At 47.7% G+C, this 25,668-nt stretch overlaps 1 protein-coding gene across 4 annotated transcripts in view; it reads left to right on the top strand.

The window, feature by feature from the left end:
• The window catches only part of RELT (RELT TNF receptor), a 186,039-nt gene extending 160,572 nt beyond the window's left edge, over positions 1-25,467 (top strand). For all 4 annotated transcript variants that reach the window (XM_086933845.1, XM_086933843.1, XM_086933846.1 and 1 more), the window contains one exon: positions 21,929-25,467. In XM_086933845.1, the coding sequence (XP_086789971.1) occupies positions 21,929-21,940 (12 nt within the window). In that variant the 3' untranslated portion in view covers positions 21,941-25,467. The remainder of the gene's footprint in view (positions 1-21,928) is intronic.
• Positions 25,468-25,668: the final 201 nt, after the last annotated feature.

Raw genomic sequence — 25,668 nt, 5'->3', positions numbered from 1 at the left:
ACCAGACCCAGCTGGTAATTGTGTATTCCAACGTTACTCCTAGTAGTTACACCACAAGCCCAGTAGCTACTTGAAATGGCCCTCGACATCAATTAAACTCCGAACACCACTAGCGTGATGGACTTTTTCAAAAGCTGAAAATAGACATTGAAAGTTCACGTCAGTGCTGGGTGTTATGTAAATGTCCAGTATTTGTAAAGCGCAAACAATTACCCGAGGGTGTCATGGTGCTGGGGGACGTTGGGAAGATTAAGCAAGCTATTGCCCAGAGTCACATGGTGCTGAGCTGATCTGCCATCAGCACCGGGGATCGAACCATGAGCCCTGGGGTTCCGAAGTCAGCCGCCCAGGCCACTGCACCACACCTCTTCCCTGACGGCCATCTCTTCAAACGTTATGCTTTGGGAGTTATCTAGTGCTCAAACATCTGTGTGGTGTGTTTATCACCATCCTTCCACCACGCCCGCCACCCCTTGGAACCGTGGGTGGGTTCTGAGTAAGGACAGGGGTCAGTGGACAGGGCTGATCTATTCTGAGAAACCTCCTAGCCCTTCCCCGTGCCACCGCTGCCTTCCTGTCCGTCAAATACCCGCTCTTTTGGAACCAAAGGAATAACGCGGCGCGCCATTAATGGTCGCTCAAGTAAGCGATGCCTTTTGCCGAGGGTTGGATTGGGATTAAAAATCGGCCTGGGCAGGCTAAAAAAAAGTGGCCCACAAATGCATATTGCCTTTCCGCAAAACACTGCTTCAGCAAAATGTTATTTAAAAAAAAGGGGGGGGGAATGGGCGGATTAGTTTACACTGTGAAACACACCTGAAAACAAGTGAGGCCACTTCTGATCAAGCCCCCTGCCCCCGCTCAGTATGCATACATTAATGGGCCGGCCCAGGGAGAGAAAGGGAGTGACACCTCTGCCCCGTGCGTAAAAGGGAGGTAATGGAGGCCCATCTACCTCCAGAAAGGCCACTCCGACACCCACTGGGCCGCTGGCTGTATCCGAACAATGCAGAATCCACCCAAATAGCCACCCCCCAGGCTGCTCAAAAAAGCAGCACACAGCTGGAACTGGACACCGGTCCCTCGGGCATTGCCCGAGTGCCCCAGTCACCAACCCGACCCTGCTACTGTCACTCAACTTCTGAAGGCCTCAAAATCCTGACAGCAAGCAAGCTCACCTCAAAGGGAGGGAGCCGCCACCTCCCCCCTCCCCCTGTTGCCCCCTCCTCCCGGCCTCCTCTTTGGTGTTGTCCAGAGCCGACATGGGGTCACCTTTCCTGAGCAGGAGACAGCAGGTGCAGGTGCAGCCCATCGAGGGATTGATGGAGCTTGCATCACGTGGACGGTGATTTGCCAATCCGCCCTGGTGTGCGTTTAACACTGATACCTTTCAAAGGAACTTTCTAATATCTTAAAAAATGAACAAACAAGTTGGAAGTGCTTCGTTTCTTTTATGTGGTTGGTGTTGAAACTGCATCTCTCTTCTGTTGTTTAGTGTATTTTCTCAGCGTGTGTTCTGTGATTGCAACTGGTTTGCATCTGAGATCTGCAGCCGGGTGTAGAGCTTAGAAGACGAACCACACCAATGTGTTTGGACTTTTTTTCGGCACCACGTATGCATAGCTGCCAAGGTTTCAGACAGCGTCTGTGTGACATTTTCATAATTTCAGTGAAATTGTGAGTGATATTCAACGATTATGAGTGACACTTTGCTCAGGCGCAAAACCAAGCAAGAAGACCAGGAAAAATATATAAATATCAGAAATGTCACCCATTTGAGCAACCAGAAACTGTAAGGAGATCTTACAGCTGCTGCAAAGCACCAGAAACGAAAGTGTTCTTGCAACCTGAACGAAGTGTGAAACAAATGTGTGACTGTGATATTAAACTTGAACTCTGACTGGCCTCAAGGGGAAAGAAACGTTTCCTAGGGAGGGTTCTGGGGAAGATTCTTCCATCCATATCCCACAGACACCCAGAAATGTAATAACATCATAAAAATCCCAGAATATTTACATAAATACATTCGGAAAGCAATCGGGTACTTTCTATTGCAAATATAGAGAACGGACAAAGCTAAACTTCAAAGTATTTTTTCAGAAGTACCCTGGGATGCAATTAACCCGTTGCATGCTTGTGACGGAACCGCTCCGTCACAAGCCACGGGTGAGCTGTGCTTGTGACGGAACGGTTCCGTCACGGCCCGCTCGCCGCGCCTGCGCGGCGCGAATTCCGCGCCTGCGCTGACGAAATAATGGGCGGGCGGGTTCGTGGCGGAACCGTTCCATCACAAGCACAGCTCACCCGCGTGCCGTGACGGAGCGGTTCCGTCACAAGCACGGGACCGCCGCGCGACCGCCCCCTCCCCTTAGCGCTGCGGCGGAATAGCCGCCGCAGCGAAGGGGTTGATACCACTCACGATATTATTTTCCACTCAATTGTAAATATAACTTCTTTTGTTCTGTGATAGAGTGGCTTGGTTATATTTACCTGCTTCATCTAATATCATAATTCCCAAACATTATGGGGAATTTTTCTCATTAGTGCCTCCGGGATAAGATACGTAAAGCACCTCCGGGGGTAAACACAAGATGTACAGGCTTATTTAGAACTTATTATTCCAACTAAATAAAGAGCCCCCATGTTGTAAAATGTTCACCATGGTAACAACCAGTGCTAAAACACAGCGAGCGCATCTATCACGCTCATTTTTGTCTTTAAAACGTTTACAAAAAACAAATTATCCCTTCATTCACTCAATCAAACATAATGTTTTGTTATAGGTGTTTTTATAATATTTGTGTTTTAATAATATTCACAAGTACTAAAGAAATAAATTGACTTGTTTGCACTGCATGATACAGTACTAGCATTGTTTGAGTAGTTCAGGGACTTTGAGTGAGATCTTTTTTTAGTTTATCTATGTGTTTTATATGAATTAAGAATTTCACTATTGATAGGGGGTTCTTGTTGATTGGGTGAATCAAGGGATAATTTGTTTTTTGTACTGATAGCACTCTACTCCCTTGGTTGCTGACAAGGGGTCTCTCTCTGTTTAAACACATTACAAAGTTTACAGGCACAGTAGTTCTCGCCAACGATTATGAAATCGGGAAGGTAAGTGCCGGTTTACTTCCCAGCTCTGCCAATGGTCTGGCCTCTCGATGGTGATGGAATGCCTGGCAGCATCTGACTCCGACCCAACCCTACCCTCTTGTTGCTTTCTCCACACAGCTGGTGTGGCCGAGCAAAGCAGGGAGCCCGAGACCAGGGAGCTAAGGCTGGCGCCGAAGAGGCCATGTTAGTACATGAAACACGTCACAAGGTCAGCGGTCTGCTGAGCCAATCACTGCCACATTGAAATGGGCCAAGGGGAATTCAGATTTGGAAGTCTGAGTAGTGCCTGGTTAGGTTGACCAGAATTTTAAAGGAAAAAAACAGGACATTTCACAAAAATTGAAAAAGGACTATAATTTTAGGTCAAGTGAGCGCACAGAATGACAGCGCTCCTCAGCAGAAAATTACAAAACAAGCTGTAAGGACATACATAAGATGCATTTTTTTAAACTCAGTAGCTTGCCTGTGAATTAAATTGCTTTCTTGGAACAACGGGTAACTATCCCTGCTTTGTAACACCTCCCCCTGTGTTTAGTCGACCCTCTCCAAAAACCGGGACAGGAGCTACATTTCTCGAAATCTGCCCGGACAGCTGGTGAAAAACAGGGACCGTCCTGACAAATCCGGGACGCCTGGTCAGCCTATGCTGGCTCAAGAACGGACTTTAAACAGCCATGTTTGAAATGGAGCCAAACTCAGTTGACTCCAATTTAGAAGACCGGGAATGCTGATGATTGCCGTGCCCCATGTCCCCTGCACTGTGAAGTTGAGAACAGAAAACGCCAATGTGCGACATCATGCCGCTGCATGCCCTCAAAGTGTAACAACATGATCACGCCGCAAGGGGTGTGCATAGCTGCCAATGTTTCAGGATGCGTATGTGTCGCAGGCTTCGGCCCCAGGGGCTGACTCCAGAGTTCTGCTTACGTCATTCTAGAGCCACCAGGTCGCCGGAGCTCGCTGTGCGTCGCCGTCACGTTTACCCCAGCCCTCCGTTACCACTCGGACGCCGCGGGCTGCACATGCCGTTCCCACTGTTGCTGTCACTTACTTGCTTCACCCTCCGCACGCAGAAGGTCAAAATGCGTGAATAATGCATTTTAATGCAGTGAATTCGACCACCATATTAAAATGCGTTAGTCTAACACCTGATGCGTGGCACTTGGCAGGGCTGCGTATTAGCAATGAGAGTCTTCCTCCAGAGGGTGGTACTCGTTCAGTACCCAGTCATTGCCCACAAATTTAGCAAGGGTGTTTCCCAGCATATTAGAGCCACCAGCGTTACCTCTCTGTGAAAGTCTGCCAACATTTCCGTGACAGTTTGTCGCAGAGTTAACCCCGCCGGACGTGGCGGCAGATCTGTCACTTCTGATTGGTCGGCGGATCAGCCATAATGTATTCCATAGTTAACAACATTACTAAAGCACGCTTCTGGTGTTTGCCTAAATATTTGCGTTGGAAGTGATGTCACTTCCGCCTGACCCATATGTGGACAGAGACAGGCAGAAGTCCTGTCAGAGTTCTCTTTTCTCAGTGCCTTGGTAGAAGTGAAAGAGGGTCATTTGCTGTGATGGGGGTGTGAGATTACCAGGAAAGGTGGCTGACTTATTCTGATGGAGGCTGGGGGCGGAGGGGTTCAGGAGGTTTACCACTGAAAGAGACTGGCTCAGCGTGATAGAGACATGGGATTTACCTGGATAGAGACAGACTCTATGTGATGTAACCAGGGGATTACCCGGGAAGTAGAGTGACTTGGTAGGATGGAGATAGGGGGATAGGGAGGGGACTGACTCAGAAGGAGAAAAGCTTGAGGTGCTGAAGCCGGGGAATTACCGGAGGAGGTGGAGGCTGACTTGCCTCCGAGGGACAGGACACTGGCAGGTTACGAAACTGCCTTTGTGTGATGGGTGCCTGGAATTACTAGGGGATGGGACTGACTGGGTGTGATGGAGACAAGGCACAGGCATGGAAGGAGCAGGTGTAATGGAGGTGAAGACTGACCAGGAAAGAGACTGACTTGCTGTGGTAGAGGCAGTACAACGCCAGGGAAAGACACTGACTAAGCATGGTGGGGACAGGACACAGCCATGAAAGAGACTGACTCTATGTGATGGAGACAAGGCACTACCATGGGAGGGGACTGAAACCATGTGATGGAGACAAGACACAGCCGGGGAAGAGAGACTGACTCCTTGTGATGGAGGCAAGGCACAGTCATGGAAGGAGGCTGACTCTGCATGATGGGGACAAGGCACAGTCATGGAAGGAGACTGAATCCATGTGATGGAGACAAGACACAGCCATGGGAGGAGACTGACTCCATGGGATGGAGACAAGGCACTACCATGGGAGAAGACTGACTCCTTGTGATGGAGACAAGGCACTACCATGGGAGAAGACTGACTCCTTGTGATGGAGACAAGGCACAGTCATGGAAGGAGACTGACTCTGCATGGTGGGGACAAGGCACAGTCATGGAAGGAGACTGAATCCATGTGATGGAGACAAGACACAACCATGGAAGGAGACTGACTCCATGTGAGGGAGTCAAGGCAGAGCCTTGGAAGGGGACTGACTCCATGTGATGGAAACAAGACACAGCCATGGGAGGGGACTGACTTCATGTGAAAGAGACAAGACACAGCCATGGAAGAGAGACTGACTCCATGTGATGGAGGCAAGACACAGCCATGGGAGGAGAATGACTCCATGTGATGGAGACAAGACACAGCCATTGGAGGAGACTGACTCCATGTGATGGAGGCAAGACACAGCCATGGGAGGAGACTCAATCCATGTGATGGGGACAAACCACAACCATGGGAGGAGACTGACTCCATGTGATGGAGACAAGACACAGCCATGGGAGGAGAATGACTCAATGTGATGGAGACAAGACAAACCCATAGAAGAGAGACTGAGTCCATGTGATGGAGGCAAGCCACAGCCATGGGAGGAGACTCAATCCATGTGATGGAGGCAAGACACAGCCATGGGAGGAGACTCAATCCATGTGATGGGGACAAACCACAACCATGGGAGGAGCCTGACTCCATGTGATGGAGACAAGACACAGCCATGGGAGGAGAATTTCTCTATGTGATGGAGACAAGGCACTACCATGGGAGGAGACTCACTCCATGTGATGGAGATAAGGCACAGCCATGGAAGGGGACTGACTCCGCATGATGGGGACCAGGCACAGTCATGGAAGGAGACTGAATCCATGTGATGGAGACAAGACACAACCATGGAAGGGGACTGACTCCATGTGATGGAGGCAAGACACAGCCATGGAAGGGGACTGACTCCATGTGATGGAGGCAAGACACAGCCATTGGAGGAAACTGACTCCATGTGATGGAGACAAGACACAACCATGAAAGAGAGACTGACTCCATGTGATGGAGGCAAGACACAGCCATGGGAGGAGAATGACTCAATGTGATGGAGACAAGACACAGCCATGTAAGAGAGACTGACTCCATGTGATGGAGGCAAGACACAGTCATGGGAGGAGACTTACTCCATGTGATGGAGACAAGACACAGCCAAGGGTGGAGAATGACTCCATGTGATGGAGACAAGACACAGCCATGGAAGAGAGACTGAGTCCACTTGATGGAGGCAAGACGAAGCCATGGGAGGAGACTCAATCCATGTGATGGGGACAAACTACAACCATGGGAGGAGACTGACTCCATGTGATGGAGACAAGACACAGCCATAGGAGGAGAATGGCTCCATGTGATGGAGACAAGACACAGCCATGGAAGAGAGACTGACACAATGTGATGGAGACAAAACACAGTCATGGGAGGAGACTGACTCCGTGTGATGGAAACAAGACACAGCCATGGGAGGAGAATTACTTCATGTGATGGAGACAAGACACAGCCATGGAAGAGAGATTGACTCCATGTGATGTAGACAAGGCACTACCATGGGAGGAGACTGACTCCATGTGATGGAGATAAGGCACAGTCATGGAAGGAGACTGAATCCATGTGATGGAGACAAGACACAACTATGGAAGGGGACTGACTCCATGTGATGGAGGCAAGACACAGCCATGGAAGGGGACTTACTCCATGCGATGGGGGCAAGACACAGCCATGGGAGGAGACTGAATCCATGTGATGGAGGCAAGGCACAGCCATGGGAGAAGACTGACTCCGCTTGATGGGGACAAGGCACAGCCATGGAAGAGAGACTGACTCCATGTGATGGAGGCAAGACACAGCCATGGAAGAGAGGCTGACTCCATGTGATGGGGGCAAAGCACAGGAATGAGAGGGGGTTAACATGAAAGGTGACTACTCGGGTATGAAGGAGAATGACTCCGCGATGGAGACGAGGGACTGGCAAGGAAGGAGACTCACTTGTGTGATGGAAATGGGTCACTGCCCTGGAAGGGGCTGGGTGCAATGGGGGAAAGGGAAATACTACGAAGAGGCTATAGGTTTATTTATTTATAAAGTTTTATATAGCGCAAACTCGATCCAGAAGGATATCAGAGCGCTTTACAATTTGAGGCAAAGGTAACACATCAGAACATTAGTCTAACATGGTGTAAAGGGAGACAGGGTATATCAATGGGAGGCGAGCGCCTCAGCCAAGGCATCGGAGGGAGGAGACGAGCCGTCACTTCAAACATCGCCCCCACCCCTCCCCCCTCTCCCCTCCTGCCGGCTCCAGCTGCCCCCCCCCCCCGCCGCACTCTGCGCCATATTTCACTGTCACGCTGCCGTGCTTGCAGGTGACCCGGATGAATAAGGGGTTTCAGCAGTGCAGCAGAATGCAGGCGAGGGAGAGAGCAATTAATTATCTGCAGGCGAAGGGGGAGGAGCCGGGGGTCATAAGGACTGCAGCTCTGCAGAGGCGCCTCCCAGCCCCTGCAGCAGCCCCACAGCATGCACCCTCACACCTGCAGGGCCTGAGCAGCAGACCCACATCATGCACCCTCACACCTGCTGGGCCTGAGCAGCAGACCCACAGCATGCACCCTTGCACATGCAGTGCCAGAGCAGCAGCCCCACAGCATGCACCCTCGCACCTGCAGGGCCTGAGCAGCAGCCCCACAGCATGCACCCTTGCACCTACAGGGCCTGAGCAGCAGCCCCACAGCATGCACCCTTGCACCTGCAGTGCCAGAGCAGCAGCCCCATAGCATGCACCCTCGCACCTGCAGGGCCTGAGCAGCAGCCCCATAGCATGCACCCTTGCACCTGCAGGGCCTGAGCAGCAGCCCCACAGCATGCACCCTCGCACCTACGGAGCCTAGGCAGCAGCCCCACAGCATGCACCCTCGCACCTACGGGGTCTGAGCAGCAGCCCCACAGCATGCACCCTTGCACCTGCAGGGCCTGAGCAGCAGCCCCACAGCATGCACCCTCGCACCTACGGGGCCTAGGCAGCAGCCCCACAGCATGCACCCTCGCACCTACGGGTCCTAGGCAGCAGCCCTCAGCATGCACTTCACACCTGCAGGGCTGAGGAGCTGAGGCCCACTGCAGCTCTCCAGAGGCTCCTCCCTGCATCATTCCCACAGCATGCACCCTTGCACCTGCAGTGCCAGAGCAGCAGCCCCATAGCATGCACCCTCGCACCTGCAGGGCCTGAGCAGCAGCCCCATAGCATGCACCCATGCAACTACGGGGCCTGAGCAGCAGCCCCACAGCATGCACCTGCAGGGCCTGAGCAGCAGCCCCACAGCATGCACCCTTGCAACTACGGGGCCTGAGCAGCAGCCCCACAGCATGCACCTTCACACCTGCAGGGCTGAGGAGCTGAGGCCCACTGCAGCTCTGCAGAGGCACCTCCCAGCACCGTTACCACAGCATGTACCCTCGCACCTGCAGGGCCTGAGCAGCAGCCCCACAGCATGCACCCCCGCACCTGCAGGGCCTGAGCAGCAGCCCCACAGCATGCACCCTTACACCTGCGGGGCTGCGCCTCACTCAGCCCGAGAGCGCTCGGAGCAGGGCCTCATATTCTTACAGCCCCTCCAGGGTACGTCAACCGAGGCCCCTTCCGAGTAACGGGGTCTCCGTGTATGTATGGGCACTGTATCCTAGATTTCCCCGAAGGCTCCATTCGGCCCTCTCAACGCATAGGACAGAAATAGCGCCTCGAGCTATTCCGAGCCCGGCTGACTCACTCCTGCCATCAGCATCCGAAGCTGAGGGCCAGCGGGCGACCTCCTGACCGGCCGGGAGGGGGCGCGGGGGCAGATGGCGGCCGTGATTGGAATACTCATACCCTACGTGTGACATTCAGCGGATGAGTCCTCCCCACGGCCCCGCCCCCGCACGTCACACATTTGTGCTCAGGTTCCGTGTTGTGCCATCTCACGCTGGAGGCCAGATGCAGACCCGGGCTTCTACAGGCTTCCCAGGGGGGTGGTGGCGGGAGAGAGGGGGGGGGGGGGGGGGGGAGTGGGCCTGACAAAGCATGGGAGAAGTAGGAGTGCAGCTCACAGCCCCCGTCTGCTATAACATGCTGCAAAACTTCTGTGTAGCAATATACAATCTTCCTCAGCTGGAAAGGTAGGTAGCTCAGTGGGTAGAGAGCCTGCCGCAAAGAGCTGTGTTGTATATTTATCTTTCTTCCATTTCCATGCTCCACTATAATTCTTACCTGTGTCAGATGTGTTGTATATTTATCTTTCTTCCATTTCCATGCTCCACTATAATTCTTACCTGTGTCAGATGTGTTGTATATTTATCTTTCTTCCATTTCCATGCTCCACTATAATTCTTACCTGTGTCACTCATTCCAGAATGTGCATGGCTCTGTCTCCTTCTAGTGTTCTAGCTGGTGACAGTTTGTGCCTGGCCAGCTTGTGTTGAGGTTGCTTCTTTCTGTTTTCCTGCAATAAACCTCTATTGCTACTCCTGTGGTCTCCAGCTACTTACTACAATCTACTACAAGCTGCCTTTAACAGGAAGGAGATTTTAGTCCATGTTTCAGAATTCTATCATATTGAAGTTGATAAAATCGTAGAAATTATTCCAAAGCAGGTATATATTTTGGCGTGATCTACAGGCATAGACAGCTGCTTTGGTATTTGGGGAACGTGGGTGTATATAAAGTCGGAGGTAGTAAACCAGGGCGAGTTAGCAGCATCTGACTTCTTCATAACTAGAAACATCTCCCATGGCAGCACCTGCACCTCGTCGCTCGTTGTGCCTCTTACTTGAATTTCTTTTCTAGGAGCAGTTGCATCTTACTCCAGACCAAGTTTGTTTTACTCCTACATTTCTGGGAAGGACGATCTCTTGTTGCTGGCAAAACGGGCATGTGACGGTATGACCAGTCCCTTGACGAAGAGTCGGGGAGGTTGTAGGTTCAGTGGACACTACAAAGGTGGTCAGAGGCGCTAGCAGCTGTCAGTCACACCTGACAAGAGTTTGGAATCTTAGAGGTTCTTGGAGCCCAAGGAGGTCTGGCTTTTTCGAAAGTATTGAATCCTAGGCCACGTGTTGCCCTAGGCAGTAGCCGGGTGGTGATGCCCGGCCGGACAGGCCTTTTATTCCACTGGGCATTTCCCTGGTGGGCTGGATCCCTAGGAGGTCGGTTTTGAAAGCCCAGGGGCTCTCCTGGTGCCTCGGCCACTTTTCGTAGCTCCCAAAGGTTAATTGCAGCAGACACGGGGAGGGGTCATGAGAGAGAGAGGGAGGAGGGGTGAGAGTGGATGGTAGAGACAACAACATTTGAGAAACTTCAATATTTCCAATTCTTCTGCTAAATTCAAGTTAATTATGCGTCCTCATTGTGTGTTCTAATGCTTTCCCCTTTCAGAAGGCCTACAGTACCTTAGAGAGTTTGGTGTAAGCGGTTACTGCAGAGTCAACATGAGTGGTGCAGGAGCGCAAGGCATCCTGGGATATCTACAGGCAGAGCCAGGACTCCCCTTGCAATTGAGTCCTCTTGACTGAGAGGTCCAGGGTACCTGCAGGGGTAATCATTTCCCTGTCGCAAAACCCCTCTTCCTGCATCCTATCAATTTTGGGGTTTTCCTTCCTATTCCCACCCCCTGATACTGCATTTACTCCTGACATTGAGTGTAACATACACGCTTTTTTTGGGTGGATAACTACATGCACATTTTTGGTAAATGCATAAAAACTTGCGAGATTTTGAGTGTTCATCACCTTTTAGGGACAGACCCACCCTGAAACACCCCTAAACATTCACAAGGAAACACCACAATACTGCCAGAATTTCCATGGAAGTAAATCCAACTTTCTAGGGCAAAACCCCTCTATTCTTGATTTAGAAATTGGACTTTTCCTGCCAAGTGATGCTTTTTATCTGCCTAAGATGTATGGAAAAGGTTTTGAATCTGGCCAATACACGACTAGGCAAAGTACTTTTCCAACTCCAGTCCTCTGATATTTGGGGCAAGGTGCTTCTCAAATATCATAGGCATTGCAGCCTTCACCATACTATTCTATACATTTCTGTTTTTAATGTATGCATGATCTGTTTTGGTAGTGGTAACCTGTACTGTTTCTCTGAAGGGATGTCCTGAGGTGTAATGTATTGATGGCTTGGGGGCACGTGTAAACAGGCCCTGCCTACATCTTTGCACAAAATATTCACCCTACAGCCCATTTACAGCCAATCTCACTTGCACAAATGCTTGGACTGGGCTAATTTGTCTAACTCCAGTGCCTCCATGCGCGAGGGCAGGTGCTCGATAGTTTATGTTCAAGTCAAACATTTGTAATGAGATCTTCTAGAAAGATGAAGAGGTTGTTCCCATCTTTGGTTCTATGTGTTCATCAATGATTTGTTTGCTTTCTATGTTTTCGCACGCGGCCCGTCGGCAGACCCAGTATGCTCTTTATGTCAATGTGAAAGGGGCCGCCAGTGTAGAGAAAAATCATTTCTCCTTAACCAGTCCGAATAAAACATCAATAATAGGCATTCTAGCGTGTTCCTTTGTTTGTTGTTGTCTTCTTCGGTTTTGAGACCTATTGTGACATAATTCACTGGATGACCCCTTTAACCCCTTCGACGCTGATGACGAGCTGGGCTCGTCATGGCGTAGCCTCCTCGCACGCTGATGACGAGCCCAGCTCGTCACGTAAAGTGCGTTTTCGCAAAACCCAGCGTGCGAGCGGAATTCCGCTAGCGCGCATGGTGTTAATAACCTTTAGCTGCAGTCCGGAAGGCAGCTGCAGAGATCAAGGCTCTAATCATCTTCATTTTAGAAAGCTACTTAAAGCTACCCTTTTTTGTTTCTAATTTCTGCAATCTCCGCAAATGTATATGATACGCGTCCAAAGCACAGAGATACGCCTCAGAGTCGATTCTAGCGCTATATAAAACTTAAAATGAAAATAAATAAATAAAAATATGGCTAGAATGCCAACTAGATTGAGAACATAACAGACCCAGACCTGCCAACTTTAACGAAAATCTCATCGCATGAGGAGGGGGCGGGCCTCGTGCCGATACGTACCTAACCCCCAAGCCCTCTTCCCCCCCCCCCCCCCCCCCCCCCCCCGCCACACAAAAAAGAAGCCTGCTGAGGCTGGTGCGGATGTCTTAGGGTGTTTTCACACTCCTTAAATGGATGTTGGCAGCTCAAAGCCTCCGAAAACGAACTTGAAATCTACCATTTATAGTGATTTTCAGCTTGTTTCCCCTTCCACAGTGTGATATTGGCTCCTCACCATGTGATCGTGGGATGGAAGCCTATATTGTGTGTCACCGTATGAATTGGCAGGTAAGAATCCTCCCCAGCCCGGCTGTTGATAGATACTCACTTTAAATTCTGGGGATCCAGTCATTCTTTTGAGCACTGGCTACACCCCGCCTCCGCCCAGCCTGTTGGATTAACGGGTGTAAGTGAGCGGTGACCTTGTTTCAGGTGACGGCTTCAGCCCGCTGCAGGTGAGCCGGTAAGGGGAAGTGCCTGTCTGGTTGCCATGGGCACCTTAGTCATAGCCAACCGTGAAAAGCCGGAATGTTGACATCATATCCCTGAATAAGGGCTCAATGACGAGCAGCCAGATGTCCAAAACAAAAGCTGATCAGGGATTAGTAAATTATTGTGTGTGATGAGAAAACCTTTCCAAACGTCGGAGAGCTGCTAGCCTATTTCTGAGTACTGAAACATGTTGATCCTTAATTTCCAGAACTGGCTCACCTGACCACTCCCTTTCAAGTATAAAGTCTGAAAACTATAGTGAGAAAGAAAACATTATAAACTAAAGATATGTCAAGCAAAACGTTTGTAAATGTTTAGTCTGAAACAAAAGTTCTAAAAATGCTGGAAAACAAGTAAAGGAGGTAGGTGAGTGATAAGGCAGGGGAACGTCCTCACACTGGGGATGTGTTAAGGGAAAGGTTTTGGTTGGATACAGAGACAGCGTGAAGATAAATTAAGGCAGACGATTTACTGTATCAATTAGGGCTGTGGTAACGAGTAACTGATGGGGGTAGTATGAAGGTTACAGTTTACCCTTGGAGATCAAGGGAGGGGGTTAGCATTCAAAATACACAACGGGGTGAGGAGTGAAAGTTAGTGTTACTGTTACTGCTAGGGGTACGCACTGGTGGCCCTCCACTTTCTGAGCAGATGCAGCACTGAGTCTGGGATTGCACAGGACGTGTGCATTCAGAACTTTTTCGAAGAGGTTGGCGCTTGTCTGCCTGTTTGGAGCATAGTTAGGTATGCTGTAGTGCGGCTGCTCCGAATAACAATGACTTAAATCTACTTCCGAATACATGGCACACCAAAGAGTCAACACAAACTGCAGGTCTCCAACTACAGCAGTAGGACTTTCTGGAGGCTGACCTGGAATAGTATCAATGCGAGAATGTTGTCAAAACTCGAATATTCACTCACTCATCCACCTATACATTCATCTCAGTGACTTAATCCGTTCGCTGCGGGTGTCGGCCAACGGCCGTCGCAAGCACTACCTCCGTAGTGCTGTGCACATCCGTTGGCAGACGCGGCCCGGCCCGTTCAATGGAACGCTCCGCACTGGCGAGGAACGTTTAAGGCAGCAAACGGGTTAAGCACCAACTCCAGGATCTGTCTGCAACCTGTATGTCACTCATGTCATAACTGTACCTGTTCTGTGAAAGATTAAATTTCGGTTCTGTGAGAAATGGAAGACTGCATGTATCGCCGACTGTGAGAGAGGGAAGTTTACTGCCTTTCAGTCCCGGTTCTGTGTGGAAGTAAAGCCTGTGCTGCTGCTGTCCAATTTGTTCCTGTCCTGTGACGGGGAAGGAGTACCTGTCCTCAGATTTTGGAAAGCTTGCACAGTTTCTGGCCTGTTCTATGAAGAGTGGTGTTTCCTCCCTCCTCCTAGGAGTGCGCTGATAATCTGTCAAGTTTCTTCCATGAAATAGTTAGTAATATTTACTCAAATGTAAATATAATGAGAATCATGTCGCTATCAGATCACCTCGAAAGGCTCCGGATAATGTTCCCCAACAACTCTTTTAAATAAGATATCACTATAAGATCCTGAAATGATCATCCGGAAAGCCAGTTCTGGCTCTCCGTTAGATGGTTGCCCTCCGCACATTCTGAGGTTTTGAGTAACTAAATTTGCAGATGTATTCTCTCTTTAATCTTTCCCTAGACTCTGTATCCGTCCACTCAAGCTGGATAAAGGCAATGACGCTTCCACTGCTAAAAAAGACTAACTTGGATCCATTAAACCCGAGTAGCTATAGATCTATTTCTCTACTTCGCGTGCTAGGAAAGGTGCTCAAATCTTTAGTCAGTCTTCAAATCACCAAATTCATAGACAAGAATTATTTTCTGCATCTTTCGCATTCTGGCTTTTGTGCCAGTTTCAGCATAGAATCAGCCCTCTTAGAGGTGACAGATTGTATTAAAACACGGTTTGGCCTTGGAAAAAAATCTATAGTAGTGCTGCTGGATCTATCTACTGCGTTTTATACGGTGCCTCATGACATCCTACTTGAAGAGAGGGGTATTGCCGGTACTGTTTGGACCTGGTAAAAACCTTTCCTCTGCTAGTAAACAAGCTGTATTCCTACCACGCTTCACTTCTGCATTTCCGAAGGCCAAGTGTGGTGTCCTGCATGACTCGGCCCTGAGCCCGATCTGTATGTATGTATTTGAGTTTGTAAAGCGCACTGCTACCCGTAGGTTTCCTGGCGCTGTATAACGCTGGGGAACCTGTCCTGGCTTTCCCTGTGAGATGGTCCCTATTGGGAACCCCCAAGGTGAAGCCAGGCATCCCCGACGTTGATGGAGCCGTTTGTGGAGATTAAGCAAGCTATTGCCCAGAGTTGCTGAGTGGAACCCATGGTTAGAGTGGCACCGAAGGCGAGATTTATCGAGCCCGCTGACATTGGCCCAACACGCTGCCGCGTCGGGAATCAAACCCTGGTCCCGGGCCGACCTCTGCTTTGGGTCTGTCACCTCTAACCAGTGAGCCACACTACTCCACTATCTCATTTAACATCTATATTACTCCCTTTGCCTCCATTGTAAAAGCTTGGGGTTTCAACGTTGTGTCTCATGCAAATAACACTCTATTGATGTATGCCTTTAACCACCTGGACGATTCACTTACAGACAGTTTCCAGAGCTGCCTTATGGCAGTAGCTAAGTGAATGCATCAGAGCTGCCTAAGCCTAAACTCTGAGAAACCTGAAATCTTCATTTTTGGCACACTTACCATGACTGGAAATTGGCCATAAGAATTGGGTAATGCTCCAGCCCCTACGGCTGTTGCTAAATATCTGGGGGTCAAGATTTACACAACTCTCTATTAAGCCCCAAGTCAAAACCACTGCTGGAGTTTGCTTTGCCTTATTGAAAGCTTTGAGAAGACGTTCAAGTTGAGAAAGACATCATCCGTGCCTTCATCACATCAAGGTTAGATTATGCAAATGTCCTGCTCCTTTGGTCCCCTCAAGAGCTGAGAAACGGACTGCAGCGGGTATAGAATGCTGCGGCACGGTTGGTGCCGACCATTGCACAACGGCACTCAACCAGGAAGGACTTAAAGACACTACATTGACTTCCTATTAGCCAAAGAATAGGATTCCACATCCTTCTATTTACATTTAAAGCATCATACCAGAATTGCACTTTGTACATACAAAATAAGATTAAAAAGTACCTACCCCTCAGAAACTTCTGTTCGACTTACCAATACTCATTGTGCGTCCCTAACACACAGATCTAGAGCTGGAGGTCGAGCATTCTCTTTTCCGGCTTCTAAGCTATGGAATTTTCTTCCTGATCATCTTCAGACTACTACCTCAGAGACCAATTTTATGGCTTGTTTATTCCAGTCTCATTTTTTCGGTAGCTAGCGCCGGTACACTCCTGTTGGAGCAGCTGTTGCGCTTTATAAAACATATTCATTCATTCATTCCAGTACTATTGCCCCCATCTTATAAAATACAAAGGATATTTTGAATGTTCTTGCCTAACGTGCCCAGGCCAGCCAGAAGCTTTTGTTGAACCCCGGGCACTAGTTGTGGGATCCTGCTAGGCCTGGATGTGAAATTCCACTCCGCTTGTGGAGTTTGCAAAGTTTTCCCACTCCGAGCTCTGCATAGCGTGCAGAGTTCCTCGCTCGCTCCTGCCAAAGTTAAGTTGGCGAGCGGGGAAAGTCTTACTTCAGAACACTTCCCAGCGAGATTTCTCAATGCGGGCAGTCGCAGATGGCCGCAAACGCTCGCGTTGAGAAACCTTCCGTTGTCTTTGAGGAAGCTGCCGCTTGAGTAGAACATCTACTCGAGCGGGAGAAAGAAGCAGCGCCCTAATGCGCTGCGTGCGGTGCCATTTGCGCTGATTGTACAGAGCTGGACAAACACCCTGCGCTAAATATCAGCGCGAACAGCACAACTTTGCACACTCCGCCTAGTGCAGCAGAGTTTTTGGGTTCGCAAGCAGAACTCCACGAACTCCACTAAGGCCTAGTGCTGACCCCAAGACCCTGGTTTCAGTCCCAGCTTCTCAGCTTGACCACACAGTGTGGCCCTGGGCAGTTATTTATCTTCCCTCCTTTTTCTGTGATCTTCATATTTGAGAACAGCTTGAAATAATTCAGTTAAGGAAGTGCACTATACATAAACTGCTCTCTTACGTTTTTTAATAGGCCACATTGTTGCTTCATGTATAACATAAAAGGCCATGTATTTGCAACATAAGACAAATGACTTGCTTCTTGGGTCATTTAAAGAATTGTGATCATGCTGAAGGGGGAATGGACGTGATATCCATTACTGATCAGAACTGCACAATTTCTAGTCAGGAAACCTGGTTTCAGTCCTAGCTTCCAGGCTTGACCAAACTGTTTGGTCCTAGGCGTTATTTTTCTTTCCCGTGTCTCCTTTTTCAGGATCATAACACCTTGTAATAATTCAGTTCAGGATGCATACTGTACAACGATCTCTCTTGTGTATGGTTTAATAGACCATAATGTTCCTCCAGCCATGAAAAACAAAGGCTTATATAGGAGAAAGAAGACAACTGACTTGCCCCTCGAGTCATTAATACAACTGTTGCAGCAGAAAGGGTCTGCTTCATCAACTCTAGTAAAGGACGTCAGAGCAATGACATAATCTAAGGTGCTAAAGTGAAACAATCCAAACCACTATTTTTTGTGTAAAAGTTTGTACCTCAACCATATAGTTGCAGTTAGCGACACTTGCAGCAGACCATGAGATCCAGGATGAGCTAAGTGCCTTTCTCCTCAACCTCCAAAGTGCTGCTTTTTCAGATGCAATATAGAGAAGGCTGTGGAGAATTAAAGGACCCGCCCGCCACCACCTTACTACCGCTGCCCTACTGGCACTGGTAGCGAAGCCGGAGATGCTTTGGGATTTGGTTTGTGGCTTTGAGTCTCAAGGCCTATGAACTCGGGCGGTGACTCAACAGTGGAGGGTCGTTGAGCTGAGTGCCAAACACAGTGGCAGGCACTTTAATAAATCACAATGACTTTTGGCTCACATTCCAAGCTGTCAATCATGGCTCGTTAACAAAATTTATAACAGAGCGTGACTGAGAGCTCTGGAATTAAGACTGAAGGCAAAGAATAGTCTCTTACTTGTCGGTGTAGTTTTGCAGCTTGAAGATCTTTCTGGATTCACTATGCTGTGCATTATTCCGCGGTCTGGTGGTTGGGTCCGGAATCAGTCTTTTCTTTGTTTTTTTTTCGTAGCCCAGGTGGGCGTCGACGTCCCACCTTTTGGTGTCCATCCGGTGACGTCGGCATGCTTCCTGCGGAAGTTCCCACCCTTGACTCTCATGCTGCAGAGGGGTGCCATTAGAGCAGCGCTAGAATTGGATAGAGCAGGCTGCCTCAACGCTTCATCAGCCACAAGGGGCCTGTGCCTGCTCTTCACGCAGCTGTCTGAGACAGCTAGGTGTAGAGGTTTACACTGCGCATGTCAGGCTGGCCGTCGCAAGATAGCGGCTTAAAGTGACAAGCAGTGTAAACTGGTGGAGTGAGTACCACTCCCTGCTGTCAGTCAGCAACAATGACCCGCCCCCAAACATTGCTTGGGCTGGGAGCTGTGAAAATAAAATGGTAATTCCTTTTATTACCATTTCATTTTTCACTTTTGCTGCACTGAAACGGGGTAGGGTGACACTCCTGCGCCCTAATGAAGGGGCCGGCACTGCCTGTTTCCAACACCAAGTCAGCTGCGTGATTGGCTTGGCAGCTGTGCATGGCCTGTTTCATAGCACAGGCTATGATTACAGTGACTCGCCCTCGGAAACATGGTGCACTTGCGGACAGCCTCCCCAATAGCATGTTGCAAGGCCTCTTTAACCCCTTGCGTGCTGATGACGGCTCCCGTCCGTCATGCGTCACGGTGGGCGTGTGCTGATGACGGCCGGGAGCCGTCATGACCACGCCCGTGATCGGAATGTGCCGCAAAGGCGCGGAATTCCGGCCGCGGGCAAGGGGTTAAGGAGTGGGGGCTAAGAAATGTGGCCCCTTGTCCCCTCACCTCTGTTCTGAGACTACTGAACATGCACTGGAAGTGACTGTTTCCTAATATTTGATTTGTGATACCTAGGTACCTAAATTCAAGGGGAAGATGCTTAACACCGAGGGGTAATATTCGAGGACCAAAACATGCCCATGGAAAAGAGAAGAAGGGTCTGTGCTCAACCGTTCTGTTTTTAAAGTTGTGGTAGAGAGACACCAAAAAACAATACTTTTAGCTCACCCACATATAATTTTAATATAGGTGTGACAGGTTAACAAAGGGAGAACATAAATGTCGACATAAGTGACAAAACCGCACCCAACTAGAGAACCCAGAGCTAGGAGACTGTATAAACAGAGAACAGCAGCATCCTTGAATGCCTCCCAGTGCAAGATACGGAACCCATTGATGAAGAATGCCACGCTAGGTAGGTGAGCATTCGTCATCGATATGAGAACGTGAATGTATGTTACTTCCATAAGAAGTTTCACTGCTTCTTCCAGGACATTCATACTTCTTGTAGGTTTCTGGAAATTATACAACAGTTATTTAATGCCTCTAACTCAATCTATGGGGCCTCATTTATGAGGCCGTGCGTCACTTTTACGCCGCCGGTGCGTCACTTTTCGTGACGCACCAATGGCAAAAAAAATGCGCCTTGTTGCGCCATATTTACAAAGTGACGCATCTAGAAAGATGCGTCACTTTGTAAACCCCTGCGCCACATTATACCTGCGCCAGGTATAATGTATGCAAGAGGGGCGTATTGACGCAAGGAAGGGTCGTAGAAGTGACACAGTGTAATCTTTGAGATTTCACTGTGTCACTTTTAGGACGCCATTGTGTCAAAATCTTGCCTCACAGCAGGTGTAAGACTAACACAGGCCCTTTCAGATGGGGCTTGCCCCCTGTGAAAGGACGCATTGCAGGAGTTGCGTCACTTTTGTGACACTCCAGCAATGCGTCACTTTTGTGCTTACAGATACGTCAGAAATACTGACGTATCTGTAACTCCTTGCGACATGATGCGTCATACATTAAATATGATGCATCAGGAATGTCGCAAGGAATGCGCACTGAGAAGTGACGCATTGCTGCTTTCACGCAGCGATGCGGCATTTCTCATAAATGAGGCCCATAGTGTGTTAGCTCCCTGTCTTGTATTTGTGAGAGAATTGCGTTATGTTCCTTCTGCTGCTGCCACCTATCCTTAACTTAATTGTGTTAGGGATGTTTTACCTTTATTGTGTCTTGAATCTCGGTGTAAAATATTCCATTGCACATAAGAAAAAATGATTCACATTTCCAGTGTTTGCTTTAATGCATGATGTGAGTAAGAGTGAACCCTCATAAAATATATGAAACAAGTTTACTCTCCAATTTATGCATGAAAATGGGGTAGTCAATTTTGCAAAATTTAAAACATACCTGAAAAGATGACATTGTAAAAACTTAAAACATGGCTGACAATCAGCCAAAGCTGGCATTGTAGCCAACAGCACTTTGTACCTTTGAGCCCATTGTGAATCTATTGAATGCAAAATTACAAGACCCACAATGCAACTTGCACTGTTTGGTGAAATAAATAGATGACGGTATCTTTGTCATACTGCCAAATCACAGAGCTGTGAACGGAAAAGTAAAATATAGCTCATGGCTTTCTCCCTCTTTTCTTGTAGACAATCATGTGTTACACATCCCAGTGAGTGAGAGGGCAGAGATGGCCTTTCAGATGCAATTGTGAGCATCACACTTCTACTGAGCGGCTAACAATAACACTCCTCTCCTTAGAAAACCTGCAAAAGGCGTTGTGTGCCATAACTCAGAGAGGCAAACAACTCCTGAGCCTAGAACATGGTGTGCTTTAGGTGGCACTCTTACAACAGCACTTTGAAGAGCCCTGCCTGCTTGAACAAGTGCAGCACAAGCTGCAAGTGCTGCCCCGCGAAGGCCACGAGTGGGTGTACACCTGGGCCTCAGGTTAGGGTCACGGTTAGCTCTAAGGGGAAGGGCATCTAGTTGCCATAAGAATTAGAGGTAAGGTCAAACCCAAGGTTGTTTAAATGTGGAAGAATATCTAACTAAAGGAAAGATTTATAAAAATGTTGCACCGCACCCAGAGTTGCTGCACTGTGTTTCCCAAGGGGAATATAGAGCGGAAAACCAGGCTCTCAAACAGGCTGCCGTGCACCACAAATACACCTTTATACACAAAAAAGGTGTGTGAGTGTGTTGTGTGTGGTTGCACACTATGCTTAGACATTTGAAATCTTTCAGACATTCTGTTTCCTGTACCGTACAGCATACATTCAAAGTTTGGAATGATCAAAACATTTCTCCATGTTAATATCTGACTCAAGGAGGTATATTTTGTTGGTGCAAAACCATGCCTACAAATGTTAGTATATAGTATAGTTAGTATAGTTTGCGTTTAAAAACTATGGGTGTAGCGTAGGAATGGCCATGTACCTCTCATGGAATGCCCCTTCACGAAATGTCATGCAAAGGCTACTTTGTGTTACTTTTGGTAACTTTCCAGCGCAAAAAAGGTTGTGAACTGGAAAGTAAACAAAAAAGCAACACTTTGCACCAGTTTGCGTAATTTTTTCTGGCTTTGCCAGGCACAAATTGTTGATAAATCTGCCCCTAAATGTTTTTAAACTATTTGCATGTATGTAAAGTTTATATGATCAAGTTTAAAGGTTTTCACTTTGTTTTCCATCTTTTTTTTCAAACTTACTGCCTAGATTCGTCCCCTCAATGTCATTGGGGGCAAGATTGTTGTGTTAATGTTACCTTGTTTAGAAAGTGTCTCCTGTCTTAACTGACTCCCCTCTGTCTTCTCCAGGATGTCGATTGACTGCCTCACCAACCACAAGACCTGACAAAAAGTGTCCCTTCAAGGCTTCTGGACCAAGAGTTCTAGTGAGAACGCGAAAGACAATTGTGGGAATCCAGAAGTCGAAAACGAGGCACATTCCATGAGGAGATCTGGATGGCAGAAACTGCAACGTGCTGTGGTTCAGGGGATCATTTCTCCAAGAACGCGCCTTCCATTACGAAACTTATTTTTATGAAGAATCTGGGGAGGGGATGTATATTTCTAGTTAGTTACAACGCGTAAAAAAACCACTACATGCCAATAGCTTCCATGGCAACGATCCAAGTATTTTTTCACGAAGAAGACAGTATTCTTGGTAGAGACAGGAAAAGTATTTTTGGGTTGGGTCATTTTGGCGTGGGAGGATATCAGTTGAAAGCTGGTCTGAATTTGCACGTAAGGTGCTTTGCACTGGCAATTCAGTTCAACAGAGGCCTTCCACGCTACAGTCAACTCGATATAGCACCGTGATTAAGTCATGACTTTGAAGACTTCGAAGACAAACTTGTACTGGTACTTGCAAAATGATTTTGTGCTGGGAGTGTGCATGTCCCAAGAGCAGCATAAATTGATGCTGTAAGTGTTAACAAGTATTCCATGCAGGTAAACCCCCCTCGACCCCTCGATGGAACGCTTCCCTCATGCCTCTTTTCAAAGGTACAATGGCCGTATAGATGAGAGGAGCCTTTTCATATCACAATATTCCATCAGAGTTCATCACTGCGACATCCGCATCCAGTGGCAGCTTGGTACAAGGGAGGCTCAGACATTCTGCAGACAGCCAGAGAGACAGGCAATCAGAATTCACTGTCCTAGGTATCAACAAGTAAAATCCACTAGCGACCAGACGTGAGCACCAACCAATTTAACACGTCAGCAAATGTTCGAACAGTAGATGCAATTTCAAGGTCTACTGAATGTATAAAGCCAAAGAATAAAACATTGCGAACAATATTTTCATTCCAACCTACTCAGAAAAGCAACCACATATAGATTTGCATACTAAGGTATATGTTCCAAGAGATATATTTTGTTTAAGTTTTCCTTGACGTTGAAGTAGGAAACTGAGAGTCCTAACAAATGGCACTGGTATACATGCCCATTGAACTCCAAAAATATAACAAATTCATTCTGATGAGATGTACGTATTCCACTGCATAGGATTTTTCAAGGTTTTAGAGTTGAATGGGCAACTTTTGAAGAGAAGAATAGTTTTCTTATTTAATGAAAACAACACTATGTTGGCTGAAGAATGAGTTTTACAGATAGAATTTGCCCCAGGGGGCTTTGCACAGCCACAAACTATTTGACAATTTGCGTATCGCTGTTTGTGAAATATGTTTTGACTAGGCCTGGGCCACCGTGGAATTCCACAAGCGTTGGAGTGCAGTGTGAACTGCTGTTCGCACTGATCTTTCTGCTGCTTGAGTAGAAATTCTACTTTGAGCAGCAGCTCTTGCTCGCCGACTTACCATTGGCGAGCGGGGAAAAAACTCTACTGCGCTATGTGGGGCAGAGTTTTCTGCACTCCACGAGCTCCGCGGAGTACAGAAAACTCCGTGAACGGCACAGAGTTCACCGCCCAGGCCTGGTTTTGACACATTGGTAGACATAACTGAGCAGGCCCTTCTTACCTTCCTGCTTAATTGAGTTCCCTAAAGCAACTGCATTTATTTTTCACACTGCCAATGCAATATAGGGTTAATTTCTATATTGTATATTTTGGGGTTAATTCGGATAGAGGATGAACAAACAGATGATGTTATTAGAAGAGTAAATTTTAGAAGTATGGATTCCATCACTGAGTAAGTCTTAGGGGAGAATATCCTATAATACAAACACTTTTCACAAACAAAGCTGTGCACAACATTCGAATTATGTCTCTTTATGGAAAGAGTTCCATAGTGCAGGTGGTGCCTGAGCTAGGACAGTGGTATCAGAGAGGGAGTTACATGATCAAAGATCTTTATGCCACTATTTTGTTTTTAATCTGCATTAAGTTATTCTCATTTGCCTACATATCATACATAAATGTTGATGTTAGTGATCAGCAACATTAAATTCATAAATTAACAAACGGGGAAGTTATCCCAAACTGCCAACTTCCCTCAAAATGATTTATCCAACTGCACGCCCAGTGAATGTGGTTTTAACTGCATGCAAGATGGCGGTCAGTGGGCCCAATGTGACGATGCCAAGGCGTCCTCACCTTGGAGGTATTTCTCCACTACTACCCAGGTGTTTACGTCTACTACGTCTCTCACTGGTTGTGCTGTTGGATTTTCACCTGTGAACCAATGAAGAGGTTTCTGAGTGCGTGCATCAAGCATTGTACTTCGCATTTGGTTGTAACCAGGTTCTGCATGGGACAGTCCCTAGGGAGGGTGAGGATAATCGTGACCTGCTAATTTCAGAACTGACTTACCCCTACACATATGTATTGCAGACCATTAAGCTACAGCTGTGGATAGCCAGGTGTATCCTGGGAGAAATATCACTGTAGCGTACTTAGTGTAGGTTTATTGCAACATGTACCTATTCTAGATTCACATGCTGTACATTATTCCGCCATCTGCTGGTTGGCTCAGGAAAAACATATGCTGTATGTTGCTAGAAGAAGCTACAAAGGGAGGTGAGGTGAAAGAGACATTGTACTTGCTTTATTAATTTAGCACGTTTATAATTCTAAAGTTGCTTCACACATACTTTTAATGTTGGTTGGTGGCTAGAAAGCCTTTTACTATTGCCACTACCTACCTCTTTTTCAAGATGATAACACCTTTCTGCCGCTGATTGCTTCCCACTGCCTTGGTTTGCTTGCACTACCGACCATCCCATCTGTACTGGGTGTCACTGCACATAAGACACTCAGGAACACGTGGTCTGGCCCTTATGGCAGCCATTCTTTATTTTTTGAAGATCAACAAGTCGCAGATAGTGGGCTGAGGTGCGACTCGCCAGGAAGCAAAGCTGCAAAATCATATTTTCCTGGTCGCAAGGTCTGTCCTGTGCCTTGTTGTAATTCCTCTAGAAGTTAAACAATGTTCAACACTCTTTTGCTGCCTTCGGTAGACATACCACGACATAGGTTCCACAAAATATTCAGAATTAAGGGTCATTAATCGCCTCATCTCCTACTGTGGCCAGCGAACTGCTTTATTTTGTAAAGAAAATGCTACTTAAATTATTGATTTTGTAAATCCATGTTTACAGTAAGTTTTGTTACGTTATGTTATTAAGACTAGTACGGCGCCAAACATGCTACTCGTGTGGTTTCAGTGGCCGCTGTGCGTTTACACTTGACTTGTTCTGCTGCCTGCCCGTCGACCATTGTTTATAATATTTAACAACCGGATTTCTGTTATTTATACGTTTGAATCACGAGGGAACGAACTGCTTTTAGTTGAAACTTTTTATGAGTTGGAGCCGTTGGCTGGTTTTATTTATTGTAGCAGTTGTAGACCAAATTGTTTCTGCAACTTGAGAAATAAAGTTATTCAAATGACTGCTTGGTAATTTATTTATTCATCATTTTCCCCCTCAAAGGAATGAAAACAAAGCATGTTTACTGATGCTCTCCATTGTGAATGGTGGTGCTTTTGAAGGCTGCAGGGTGGAGTCCTTTGTGTTCAGGTCTCTGAGTGTGAGCATCTTTGCTTGCTGCCCTGCGTTGCGTGAATTTTTAGCAAATATGCCCTCATGCGTCT

Source organism: Lissotriton vulgaris, chromosome 8, assembly GCF_964263255.1.
Source record: "Lissotriton vulgaris chromosome 8, aLisVul1.2, whole genome shotgun sequence".
NCBI lineage: Eukaryota > Metazoa > Chordata > Amphibia > Caudata > Salamandridae > Lissotriton > Lissotriton vulgaris.
Note: the sequence above shows the minus strand (reverse complement) of the source record. Positions and strands in the feature narration are given on the sequence as shown.